Here is a 13,833-nt window from a genome sequence, read left to right on the forward strand (position 1 = left end):
CGCTATTGTAGATAAATTTCCATTAAGAAGTGACCAACAAGTTATTTTTCCTTAAAAAAACTAACAGAAACTAATTAATTGCTATATTGGTTAATCATCTAAAATGTATAAGGCTAAATATATGGATATTTGGGATGAAAAGATATTCTAATCAACGCTTACAACTGAGACTGCGGGACAGATGAGCTCAAATTTCAGGTTTAAAGGCCTCGATAGGTGTGTGTGTGTAAAAGAGGTGAAGCTCTGGGTGTTCACGTGTTGTGGAATCTGAACAGTCTATGGGTTAACGTGAAAGAGGGTGGAAGTTAATTGAGAGACAAGTGACTTATATGCTTGTGTCGGGGTTCAAACACAATCATTGTTCAACAGCTCAAGACAGGAGCTACTCACTTGTAAGACGAAGGTATGTACATGTTTGTGTTTCTGCTTAGTTTGTGTTTAAAGTTTGCTGGGACTGCACATTTACCGGGTCAAGTGACTTACAAATTCTGTCGATGTGACAAGTAAAACTTTAAAGATGGTTAAACTAACTGTTTGACATTGTGGTCATTTTGCATTGCATTTAAAACACAAGTTTAATCATGTTATGAATTATAAAGTGTAGACTTTATTTTTATTTTTAGCATATTATTAGGAAGAGGCAATTTTTACACTTTTTTTTTTGTAAGGCACATGCATTGATTTATTTTGTTGATTTATTTTTATTGCCAGTAAACTAAATAGACACGTCAATACAAATCATATATTAGCCAAGATGCAAGTTTCTATATTTGGGGTGTTCAGATTTCACTCTTTCTCAGATTATTTTCATTTCATCTTGTGAGATCAATTTTTTTTTTAAATCATTTAATCTTTATTATGTAGGCTTGCCAATTCTAAGAAATTTTTTGTGGCCTACTCGCTTTCAACGTGCCACATGCCATACAGAGAACTCTTTATGGTAAATCTGCTGTTCATATTGCGAATTACTGTATTGTGCTAACATATCCCTTTACCAGTCTGTGGCTTTTTCAACAGAGGAGTCAAATAGTGTCTGAGCACACCTACAGTTTTACATTTCACAACAGCTTCTTTAAGATTTCTCTTGACCACAGACCTCAGTCTTGGTTCCTTGTGTCAGGCAATGACCTGCCGTCGTGAAGATCCCGCCCACATGTGAGGTTGCTGATGTTGAAAGGCAAACAGTTGAAGCTGCTCAGTACATTTCCATAACACCATGCGGCGTTAATTGATTGTCTTTTTTTTATTTTAGTTATTTTCATGTCCATATAACTGTCATAATAATACCAACAACTAGATAATAATAATAATAATATAATGTTGAAGTATAAATTCGTCTGTGACAGTATAAATTATCATAATGTAAAAACTTTGGCTTATTTCCAGCACAGAATTATTAACCTGTATGTTACATAAATAACCCCTTAACTGCCACCTCCAGCTTTTAAACATGATGGTATGCATATTTAATCTTGGTCTCATTTTAAAGATGACAATTGTCAGATTGTAGCTGGAGTTTAAAATGTTAAATGCCTTTAAGTGTGTGAAAATAAAATGTGTATATTTTATTATGTTACATAAAATATGTATTTATAAAAAATGTTTCAGCCCACAATTGAGAGAGCTAAATATCTGAAAAAGGAAATTCCTATTTTGAAGCTGATATCTCAAAAAAAGAAAAAAAAAAGAAAAAGTAAAGATCTGAGTAAAGATCTATTTCTGTGTGTGTGTGTTGAGGAATATGAACCATATTTTTCACACTTTTGAAAATATTTGCAAAGTAGACTACACATTCTAAAGCAATATAAGCAGTTTGGTAGTATTTAATTTTAAATTTTAAAATAATCTCAAACAGTTTTACATCTGGGTTGCTGTAGTAATGCATTACAACAGTATTCTTGCCACAAAATAATAAAAATTCATCAATAACAATAATCAAAAATCACCATATATGAAAAAAAAAAAAAACGTCACGTTTGTCATGATTGTTTTTTTTAAACTGCAATATTATGGTTTACTGGTCTTATGACCTTCCTAAATTTTATCTGTTGGCATTTCAGATTACATGTTTATAAAGTGAATACAAATATTTTATTTATTTTATTTTTTGTTTTGTTTTATAGGATCAGTGTAGATTCCTATGATTTTATGTCGAGCTAAAGAGTTTTTCTAAGACCTTTGCACATATTTTAAAGGAGATGCGTGTTTTCATAATTTCAGGCATTTTTATGACACTGAATCTTAGGTTGAGGGTGATTTTAATTTAAGGGGGTTCACAGCATGCTTTGTTGTTATAGCTCTTTAGAGGGCATGTGTGCGCGTACATGTTTGTTTACTGTGCATAGAATTGTCTTTCATTACCACATAAAAGCGAATCAATCAGTCATGTGACATGTCTAATAACAATATAAACTTTCAATAAATACAACACATCACATAAAGTGAATTATCAAAATTATCAAAAAGTATAAGCTAAGAGTAGGTGTACTGAACTGTCACAATAGGCATTTTTGGGGAAACTGTGCAAGAGAAAAAAGGGCACCAATGTGATAAATATTTATATAATTAAATAAAGTTAATACTGATTTGAACATCCTTACACATGGGGCTATTTTAAAATAAAATCACTAACAACAGAATACATATTGATGTGTCTATCAAAAAATTCAACAAAGATTTACAGTACACTTCAACTCTAATTCCTCTTTATTTCTATAGTGCTTAACAGAGCGCTTAAGCGCTTAACAGAGTTTCCTGTGTCGGTCCAGTTTTCATAGTTCAGGTTCAGTTTAGTTTAGTGTGGCTCATTTTCATTGCTGAGTTCAAACACTGAAGAGCAAATCTATTGATGTGCAGCTCCACAAGTTCAAAGCCAGTGGCGAGGAACAAAACTTCAACAATTGACTAAAATGCAGGAAAAAACTGAAGGAAGAAACGTTCAAGGTTACAGAAGTAACCCTTCGTTCTGCGAGGAGGGGAACCGAAGTGCTATTAAGTGGATTTGATATTGAAATCCACGTATGGGAAGGATTCGGTTCAGAAGCCGCTTGTCTGAAAGAGTATTGAACGGGCCAATGAATGCAATGAATTGGCAGCGTAAGCTTGCACAGGTGTGCTTCATTGCCAATTACCCCAGCATATAGGCACTCCTGGAGCGAGCAAACGCTATCCATTTAAGCTGAAGAGACTTTCAAACAGCTAAGGGACAGTCATTATGGCGATGGAGTATAGCACTTCCGTTCCCCTCTTCGGGGAACGAAGGGTTACTTCTGTAACCTCGAACGTTCCCCTTCGGTTGGGGAACTTCAGTGCTATTAAGTGGATTTGATATTGAAATCCACGTATGGGAAGACTATGGAAAGCGCCAAAATGACTGCACCTTACCGATGAGGGGATAGTCAAGCAAGCGTGACGCACCCACATCATGGGAGGCGTGGTCCTCCAACGTGTCCCTGGCCCTAATTTATCCTACTTCAACAGAAGTCTTACGGATTTAAATATATTTTTTGGGAAGTCGTGAGCATCTAGATAATTCTAGGAAAATACGACAGTACGTTGGGAAGCGTGCAATCCCGATAGGGAGGACGCTGCGGAGGCCATCCGTTACCCAAGGGGGGAATAGATGGCAGAATTTACATATGGACTAGCCCTAAAAAGGGGGAGTACGCATAGCAAAAAGTGGTTAGCGGAGAGGGAAGACTCCTAGTAGTAGATCTCCTAGTAGGGATCACGCATAGCAGGCACCTATACCCAAAACGCGGGCTGACCAGCGGGCAAACCTACAACGTAGTGGGCCAGCAAGTGACTCCTTTGCTGAGTCAGTGCTGGGGGCCACGGAGGAATCTGCAGGGCTCACCTGACGGGGAACTTTACTGACAGATAAAAAGGCGCACGTAACTCCGTGTTAGGGAGAATGGCGCAGCAAGCGTGTTTCAACACCCTACCAAATTGTTTCCTCAATCACCAAAGAGTTACCTAATACCCTTGAGGAAACCGGCTTCACTCGCAGATTGTAAAACCTTGCAAATGTGTTGGGTGTCATCCAGCCCGCAGCTCTACAGATGTCTGTTAGAGAGGCGCCGCGTGCACGCGCTCGAGAGGATGTGAAGCTCGTAGTGGAGTGCGCATGCACTCTCGGGGGATGCGGTTCACCTCGGCTCTGATAAGCGAGAGAATGGCATCCACAAACCAGTGGGAAAACTTAATTCGGTACGGCACTTCCCTGCTGCCAACCGCCATAACAGACGAAGAGCTGCTCAGATGATCTAAACTCTGAGTGGGGTCCGGATAATACGCATGACGCGAACTGGACAATAAGAAAGGGCTGGGTCTGCCTCCTCCGAGGGCAGCGCTTGCAGGCTCAGTACCTGGTATTAAAACAGAGTGGTAGGAACCTTGGGCACATATCGTGGGCGGGGTCTCAGGACGTGAGAGAAAGCCAGCCCAATTACAGGCACGAGTCACTGACCGAAAAAATGCCTCCGGGTCCCCGACCCTCTAATCGATATCAACGCGACCAGCAGAGCTGTCTTCAGGGACAGAAAGATACTGAGTCGAGGATTGAAAGGATTTACGGCTCGTGTAACGAGGGCGAGATCCTAAGAGGGCAGGAGAGGGGGCGAGGTGGATTAATTCGCCTAGCGCCCCTGAGGAACCGGATGATGAGGTTATGCGTTCCCACAGTGCTGCCAGCCACCGCGTCATGAGAGCGGAGATGGCAGCCACGTAACCTTGAGTGTGGATGGCGACAGCCTGCTCTCCAGCTTCTCTCGTCGTAAAGAAAGCACAACGCTAATCTGGCAAATTACGGGGGTCTTCTCTGCGAGAGACGCACCATTCAGTGAATAGACTCCATTTCAGGGCATAGGCGCGCTCGGGGAGGGGGCTCTAGCCCGAGTGACTGTATTAGCCACCGCAATTGGGGGTTACCTAAGTCTTCCTCGCGTCTAAGGACCTCCAAAGATCGGCGAGGGTGCCAGATGGTGCCCTGTCCCTGAGAGAGTAGGTGCTCTCTCGAAGGGAACTGCCAGGGGAGGGCCATCACGAGGAGGGAGAGCTCTGACATCCAGGTCCGGTTGAGCCAGAGGGGCGCAACCAGCAACCTGTTCCTCGTCCTCCCTGACCTTGCACAGTAACTGCGCGAGCAGGCTCACTGGGGGAAACGCGTATTTGCGCATGCTCCGAGGCCAGCTGTAAGCCAGTGCATCCGTGCTGAGAGCACTCGGTCAGGGAAAGAACAACTGGCAATGAACGATCTCGGGGGAAGCAACAGATTGATCTGGGCTTCCCCCGAATCGCGCCAATATCAGCTGAACAGACTCGGGGTGGAGTCTCCATTCTCCAGGACGTAAGGCTGCCGTGAGAGCGCATCGGCTGCACGGTTGAGCTTGTCTGAATATGAATGACGTGCAGCGATTTCAGCTGCGGATGACTCCAGAGGAGCAGACGGTGGGCGAGCTGAGACATGCGGCAAGAGCGCATACCTCCCATACGGTGAATATACGCCGCCGTACTGTCCGTCCTGACCAGCACGTGTTGCTGCTCCAGCACCGGAAAAAAACGGTGGAGAGCGAGGAACACTGCCAACAGCTCCAGATGATATGCCAATGCAACTGGGTACCTTTCCACAGGTCCGCAGCCGCTTGCCCGCAACGCACAGCCCCCCAGCCCGTGTTGGAAGCGTCTGTTGAAACGACAACAAGACTGGACGCCTGTCCGAGAGACACTCAGGCCTGTAGGAACGAGGGGTCGATCCAAGGGCTGAGGGCGCGGCTACACAGCGCAGTAACAGAGACTCGGTGTGCGCGCACGTGCCATGCGCGTCTGGGGACTCGATCGTGAAGCCAGTGCTGAAGTGGTCTCATTTAGAGTAATTCGAGCGGCATGAAGCGGCTGCGAATGCCATATGCCCCAGGGGCCTCTGAAATGGTTTCAGTGGGACCACTAATTTACTGTCGAGCTCTCTCAGACAGTACAGCATCAGCTGAGCGCGCTCTCCATGGTGACCGAGTCCAGCTCCAGCTCGAGAGAAGAGATCCTCTGCACGGGTGCGAGTTTGTTCTTTTCTCGGTTGACCTGAAACCCCAACAGGTGGAAGTGCCGGAGCACTTTGTCTCTGTGCATAATCAATTGCTCCGAGAGAGGGCAAAAATCAGCCAGTCGTCAAGATAATTGAGTATGCGGATGCCTGCGAGCCGAAGGGGCGCTAAGGCACCCTCCGCGGGCTTGCTGAGGACCCGTGGAGACAGAGAGAGCCCGAAGGGGAGGGCTTTGTATTGCCAAGCTCGACCTTCAAACGCAAACCGCAGAAACTGACGGAGGCGAGGAAGAGTGGAGACATGGAAATACGCGTCCATCAGGTCTAATGCTGCAGACCAACCCAGAGAACGAACGCACCGGAGGATGCGCTTTTGGGTGAGCATTCTGAACGGCAGCTTGTGCAGACGGCGGTTCAAAACGTGCAGATCTAGGATTGGCCCTGACCCACTGCTCTTTTTCGGCATGATGAAGTGTGGGCTGTAAAACCCGCTCTTAATCTTGGCTGGAGGGAGCGGCTCGATTGCATCCTTCGCCAGTCACACCCGTGACTTGGGGGGCCGTTTCGCGAACTGAATCGCATAGCTGAGTCTGATTGTGCATATGAGCCACCGCGAAGAGCTGCCTGCGCTAACCAGGCAGGCAGAGCTCTCGCTAATAGACTCATCGCTACAATCGCTGACGTACCAGCAGTGGGGCAGCGCGGAGTGGGTTTGCTGTTTTGGGAAGAGCGCGGGTCCCACGGAAAAGCTGGAAGTGAGATATTTGCTCTCACTCCGCACCCGAGCTCCGGAGGGGAGGCTCGAGGGGTGGGAGAAAGGAGACCGTCCTCCCAGCTCTCGTGAGCCACTGGCGAAACGCACCGAATCTGCAAGCTAGAAAGCATAGCGTCCCAGACTGGCAGAGTTCGGGCTGTCACATCAGTGCTCTTTCATGATGTTTTCCTGGCAGTAAAAAGTGCCGTTGGAAATGGGGCCCCGCCCTCCAGCGGGGAAAGAGCAAGTTCTCTCCTCTCCAGATGGCCTGTCCCAGGGACACTTTGCGGTCCGTTGCCGAACTTAGCGGCGTTCTGGGCAGGGGGGCTGCCTGCTTCCGAGGTGCTCGACGAGCTCGCTTCGCCAGAGGCGTGTGCGGGGGCGGTGCAGCTCTTGTAGGCGGGCGCCTTCGGCGAGGAGCAGGTATGAATGGCACGGCGGGCGGAGCGGGCTACGGACCGCCGATAAAACATCACCCATCAACTGCTCTCTCACCGCCTCGAATTCCTGGGTGAATTCACAGACGTGTCGCTGAACATGGCTTGGGATATGGGGAAGCCAAGAAAGCGGACTTTGTCGACTTCGCACATATCAGCCAGGGGTGGCGCTCCTGGATCACTAATGTGGACATCGTCCTCCCCAACGCAGCGGACTCAGTAGTCCGAAGAGCTAAGTTGGTGGTGGTGCGAAGCTCCTAAGCCTGGGTTAGACCCACCGGCTCGGCCAGCTCGGCCAGCGCCTGCACTTGGTAGCGCTGGTAGGTGGCTATCGCATGCAAGGCGGAACACGCAGCATGAGCAGAAAAAAGTGCACTTCAAGACCACGTGAGCCTACTGTGCACCTCCGGGAAGAAGGGGACACCCCTCTAGTTGGTCCGGCCGCGGAGCTGGGGGATAAACCATCTCCAACCCACGGCCGAAGCAGCCCGGGAAAGCACGGCTAACATGTCCGTTTCAGGATCCATTTGACAGCGCTCACCTGCCCGGAGGGGGCGAGCGGGTCTGGATCATCATCAGTCAATGAAAGCCCACCCTCCGAAGCTGCGGTGGACGTCTGGTCTCCGGTGTCATCGAGCGTAAGGGCTACCATCCGCTAGACGGATCGCTTCCCCCGCCCGAAGCTTGGATGGAGCGCTTAGAGGAGTGGGAGGTCCGCGGGCCCATGGGATTATCTCTCGCTGAAACCCTCAGATCGGCCCGAGTGCCCGCTGCAGAGCAGGGGACAACTGGGGTGGTTTGCCCCTTTGCAAAGGCTAGCCGCGATCTTTACTGCGCAACAGTCATGGCATCGCAATGACGACATGAACTGCCCGCGAGCAGCGCATTAACATGCTAGACCCCCCAGGCATGCAACACATTGCCCGTGCCCATCATCCGAGGACAGGAAACCACCGCATCCAGAAACGCACAGTCGGAGCGCCGTCCTGAAAAGGATGTGCTGCACGACTGTGTTGCTCTTTCTGTGAAGTTTGCAACTTTATACGCACCGCTCTGGAGGACCGGACCCAAAGAACGCCAGGCAAGGGAGAAAACCCAGCTCGACCATCTGCCGCTGCGTGTACACACTCTGAAGCGAAAAGGAATGTCGTTTGCTCGCTCCAGGTGTGCTTATATGCTGGGATAATTGGCAATGAAGCACACCTGTGCAAGCTTACGCTGTCAATTCATTGCTATCATTGGCCCGTTCAATACTCTTTCAGACAAGCGGCTTCTGAACCGAATCCTTCCCATATGTGGATTTCAATATCAAATCCACTTAATAGCACTGAAGTTCCCCAACCGAAGGGGAACCAAGCTCAACTGTGCACAACCATTTCTCCTCTGGCCAAACTTCTTGTGCAGAGCTGCAGTCTAGGCACTGAAGACTGAAGAACGCTGATCGTCCATTGTAAAGAAGCTGCAGGTGTGAATAAGGCACCAGTGGGTGTTTAGGCTGGCCCACGAAAGCAATGCACAGGTTTAGGGTTATGGAGACCTCGAGAAGTCCTTCACAGGACTTGGTTTGTTCAGGAGGGTAAAATTATTCAAGAAGCCTCTGTGTTGCTGGTCATTCAACTTTTTCATTTATTTTGCTTTGTTTGGATCTATTTAAATAACTTGTTGTTTATTGCATGGTCACATAAAATAAGTATTACTCTAGCAATCAAAGCAATGCCTGCACTGTATGCTCCTACAATCTCTTTTTTCTTTTCTTTTACAGATCTGACAGGTCTCTTGTGTTGGTGTAAACATGAGTTGGGACTTCTTGACACATTTGCTTGATGAAATCTCCAACCATTCTACTTTTGTGGGAAAGATCTGGCTCACTCTCCTCATTGTCTTCCGAATCGTCCTGACAGTGGTGGGCGGTGAGACCATCTATGATGATGAACAGAGCGAGTTTGTGTGCAATACACTACAGCCTGGTTGTAAGAACGTGTGCTATGATGCTTTTGCCCCTTTATCGCATGTTAGATTTTGGGTTTTTCAAATCATTATGATAAGCACCCCGTCTGTTATGTACCTCGGCTTTGCCATGCACAAAATTGCTCGAATGGCCGATAATGAATACCAACCACGCAAACACAAAATGCTGTCTACGGTACATCAGAGAATGAATCGTGACTACGACATGGTGGACGAGATGACTGAAGAAGTTCCCATGATCCCAGAAGAGATTGAGCCATCAGAGAAGGACAACAAATCAGCAGCTTCAACCAAGACTACCGCTGCTTCTGATGCTGCCGTGAAACATGATGGCCGACGCCGCATCAAGAGAGATGGTCTCATGAAGGTGTACGTGTTACAGTTGATCTCTCGTGTTGCCTTTGAGATAGCCTTCCTCTTTGGCCAATGTATTCTTTATGGTTTTGAGGTCTCTCCATCCTACATTTGCACCCGAAGCCCTTGCCCACACACAGTGGATTGCTTTGTCTCACGTCCCACTGAAAAAACCATCTTTCTGCTCATCATGTATGTTGTCAGTGTACTCTGTCTGGCACTGACTGTATTGGAAATCCTGCATCTGGGAATTGGTGGCTTGAGGGACTCATTTCGTAGTCGAGCAAATCGGAGACTCCCTGTTCATAGGCCATCCACGTCCACCATCTGTCACCGCCTTTCCAGTGCTCCACCTGGATATCAGGCTGTCCAGAAAAAGTACTCCTCAGGCAAGCTAAAGGCTGAGTTCCTGTCAGACTCAGGACGGGAGTCACTGGCTGATGACAACACTACTCGTGATCTAGACCGTCTGCGGAGGCATCTGAAAATTGCACAGCAACACCTGGACCAGGCCTACCACACTGAGGAAGTAGGGGCTTCACACAACAGCGGGCCTGACTCTAAAAGCATCGCTGCTGAGCAAAACCGACTCAACCAGGCGCAGGGAGGCTTTGGCAGCACTGAGGAGAAAGGTTAGTTTGAGATGCACTTCATTCCCTCACTTAAACCCAGTCGAGTAATCAGGGTTAGATATTTACTAGGAATGTGACGAGATCTCGAGCTACTAGATATCGCAAGACTAAATCAAGATTTCTTGTTGTGGTGAAAAGTTGTCTCGTGAGTTGTGATGTTATGATGGAGCGTGAGGGTAAATTTAGCACTGAAGATTGAAGGCAGGATTGGATTAGAACCGCACAACATCAACTGACAGGCTGAACTCGTCATTCGTCACTCGTTTGTGGTCGGTGAAAGTGACGTAACAGATTTATTACATATATATTTTTTTCTTTTTTCTTTTTTTTTTCTTTACGGGAGTTCAAGGGTTGCCGCGTCGAAAAGCTGAGGCTGCTACAACTGCAGCCACAGGCATTAACCATGGCTCATAACATACGATGGAATAGTACTTTAGATATGCTTAAAGCCATAATCATCATAAACACTAATCAAATAAAGACACATGGAGTATTCTTTTTTCAGTCGCATTATTGAAGCGCAGTATGCACATTATGTTGTGATCAAGTGCTTTTACTCAAAATAAATATGTAGCCTATTATGGTTTACTATTGATTGGTAAAGCTAAAAACTAAAATGCAGTCCAAAATCTGCCTGTGTGCACTGCTTAGTGCATGTAGTTGCTTTTGTTTGGTCTCTAGCTAAAACCATTATGTGTGTGTTCTATTACTAAATTCCTGTGTATTGAATTGTATGGCCTTGTTACTGTTTTAAATCTAGCTGTATTTGGAATTAGTAATTACTAAAATTATTAATTAAAATTATTAGTTAGTAAAAAAGTATATACGAAGAATTGTCACTGGTAGGATTAAGTTTGTGGCACTAATCTGACTTTACAATAAATATTTAAATGTAAACTTTTTTTATTATTTGTTTAATGCAATGAATTTCTAACATTTTTTAAGAGGAAAAGATCATTACAAACCATGTGCAAAAGATGTACATGATAAATTCCAGTCACTTTTCATGTATATTGCCATGTTATTGTTATAATGTGTTTTTTCCGCACTTATTCTTGTAATATTAGTTAAAAATGAATTAATGAATGATGTTTTCTGTTTCTTCAGTTTTTAAAGAGGCTCATGCTTGAAGCAAGTTTTCCATCTGGCTCTCCGTCAAACAAACCAATTCCCATCGAAGACGCTAATGTTGGAGGGCACAAGATTTCAACTTCACTATATTTTTTTTTACTATTTTTTTGTCTCTTCATTAAATGGAACAACTCAAGTCTGAGATACAAACGATGAAGAGAAGTTACTGACAAGATCTTCTACATGTTCTTCTAACTGCATATCTTGAATATATTTTTACCAACCATAGATACTGTTTTAAATGACAAGAGAAATACAAGATGTTACAACCAGCACTACTGTACGATTCTCTTCAAAGAGTTATATTCGCCATTGTGTTTTGTAAAAACAGCACAAGTACAAAGACTCATTCCATTGATGTTTGTCTTATTCCTAGATATTGTTTGTCTTAGCTAATTGTTGGAAAGTGAAACTTTCTGCCAAAATTGACAAGTGTTTCTTATCCGATCATTGCCAAAAAAATATATATATATATCTGTCCTAGTGTGAAAAAGATGTCACTTTATAAATGTAGTCTAATTTAACAGTTTGGTCTGTTATTTTTGAAACGTGTGTCCTGTGTAAATATTGTTTGAAAAGAGAAGATATTTTTTTGTTTTTTTCCAACAGATGAAATTTTTTATGAGGCTGGTATTGATTATGCAAACTGACAAAACTGTATTTATAAAATATAAATAAAACATTTGCAGTACTTGTTTATTTGACCAGGTTTTAAATATTCAGAGGACATGGAATGCTTGAATTGTTTTATTATAAACTATTTTAAAAAGGTAAACATGAAATCTATGAAAATAAATTGGACACACACACACGCACACACACACACATACACACACACACACACACACACACACACACACACACACACACACACACACACACACACACTTTTGTATTGTATACATCATTAGTGGGTAAACTAAAACTTAGTTTGACAGGTTTGTTAGAAATGATGTGCCCTCAGTTTTGTTTAAGAAACTATTATCCTTCATTTGTAAACGACTACTGTATCTCCTAAATGAATAAATTGAAATTTAGTGTTTATTTGCCATTAAAATAAAATGTTGTTTTCTTTAAGCATTTTTTATGTATTCATTTATTTGTTTATTTTGCTATAATTTAAGTATTAGTTTCACAAGGTCTGTGAGTATGTTTTCTCAACAATAAAAATGTAACTGTTTTCATAAAGATCATCTGTAGAACTGACTAATAATTGAACTGTATTATGCATTTAAGGCCAGTAGATGGAGGTGCAATTTTTGTATAAAAAAAAAACAACAACAACTCTGCACATTCTCGATTATTTGAGGTCTTTTTTGGTTGTAAGGTACTTGCAAATCCCGTACAGTAAAAATGCTCTTTTAGTCAAAAGTTGGGTCCAATATTGAATCATTTTCATAATATTTGTATTATTATATACCCAGCTGTTGATTTTGTCCACATTGGACCCAAATTAGATTTTTTTTTTCTATCAGCATTTCCATCAGTAAACACAATAGACCTATGCAAACGATATTTTTGACGAAAATAATTTTTAAAGTTTACATGAAGATGGTAATGGTGACATTTTAAAAAACATGAACTTTCAAACGTTTTTCTCGTCTTGCTGGTACCATTTTTTATTCTGATATGTAAAGAAAAGCTTTAGCTTTGTAAATAACCTTATTTGCTTACAAAGGGTACATATTGTTCCTTGAAAATTGGCTACGTTAGATAAAAGGTACATTTTAGTTTTGTCTTAAAAGATTGAAATTCATAAACATGTTTGAATGTAACATTTGCCATTTAGTTTCACTTTATGTCTACACATAGCAATGTGGCAATAAAGCTTGAGTTGACTTGAATAATGGCCTAGAGCAAGGGGGCCCAGACTTAGTCCTGGAGGGCTGGCGTCCCGCAGATTTCAGCTCCAACTTGCCTCAACACACCTGCACAGATGTTTCTTGGAAGCCTTGGTTAGCTAGGCCAGGTGTGTCTGATGGGGGGGACACCAGCGCTCCAGGACTTTGTTTGGGCACCCCTGGCCTACACTAAAAACATGTTGTGTTTAGATAGTTTTGTCTTTGGTGTAGTTGCTATTTTTCTCATTTAGCAACGTGAGGACAATTGTAAGAGTTGATTAAATATCCATATAATGTTGACAAACCTTTTTTCTGAGCATTCATTTATTTAATGTTGTAATTCTCTGATTAACATTTAATTATATGATACAAAGTATTATTTAAAGAGCTTACAAGACTAGGGTGTTTTTCCCAGTTGGTCTTATTTGCATAAAGAAAAAGATTTAGAGAAAAAAATTCTCAAAAAACATGAACTTTCAAACGTTTTCACTTCTTGCTGATTTCATTTTTTTATTCTGATATTTAAAGAAAAGTTTAAGCTTTGTAAATAACCTTCTTTACATATGGGGTACATATTGTTGCTTGAAAATAGGCTACTTTAGATAAAAGGTACATTTTAGTAACTCTTAAAAGAGTGAACCCTAGTATTTTTATTATTAGTATTTTGTACCTTAGTTTT

The 13,833-nt window shown here is 43.5% G+C and overlaps 1 protein-coding gene across 3 annotated transcripts; it reads left to right on the forward strand.

Moving 5' to 3' along the window:
- The first annotated feature begins 271 nt into the window (after positions 1-271).
- Positions 272-12,391, forward strand: gjc4a.2 (gap junction protein gamma 4a.2). Of its 3 annotated transcripts, none has more exons than XM_005166216.6 (3): positions 272-403; positions 8,991-10,182; positions 11,290-12,391. In XM_005166216.6, exons 2-3 carry the CDS (start codon positions 9,021-9,023, stop codon positions 11,310-11,312), a joined length of 1,185 nt encoding a protein of 394 aa, XP_005166273.1. In that variant the 5' UTR covers positions 272-403; positions 8,991-9,020; the 3' UTR covers positions 11,313-12,391. The 3 variants fall into 3 exon arrangements, with proteins under 3 accessions (XP_005166273.1, XP_073808511.1, NP_001076577.1); XM_073952410.1 differs by lacking the exon at positions 272-403 and adding an exon at positions 664-2,943 and having other exon boundaries at positions 8,748-10,182; NM_001083108.1 differs by lacking the exon at positions 272-403 and having other exon boundaries at positions 11,299-12,010.
- The last annotated feature ends 1,442 nt before the right edge of the window (positions 12,392-13,833 follow it).

The sequence above is a fragment of the Danio rerio genome, chromosome 6 (assembly GCF_049306965.1).
Source record: "Danio rerio strain Tuebingen ecotype United States chromosome 6, GRCz12tu, whole genome shotgun sequence".
NCBI classification, from domain to species: Eukaryota; Metazoa; Chordata; class Actinopteri; order Cypriniformes; family Danionidae; genus Danio; species Danio rerio.

Coding starts and splice junctions, on each gene's coding strand:
- gjc4a.2 (XM_005166216.6), top strand. CDS start 9,021: ATGAGTTGGGACTTCTTGACACATTTGCTTGATGAAATCTCCAACCAT. Junction 10,183..11,289: donor TGGCAGCACTGAGGAGAAAG/GTTAGTTTGAGA, acceptor CTGTTTCTTCAG/TTTTTAAAGAGGCTCATGCT.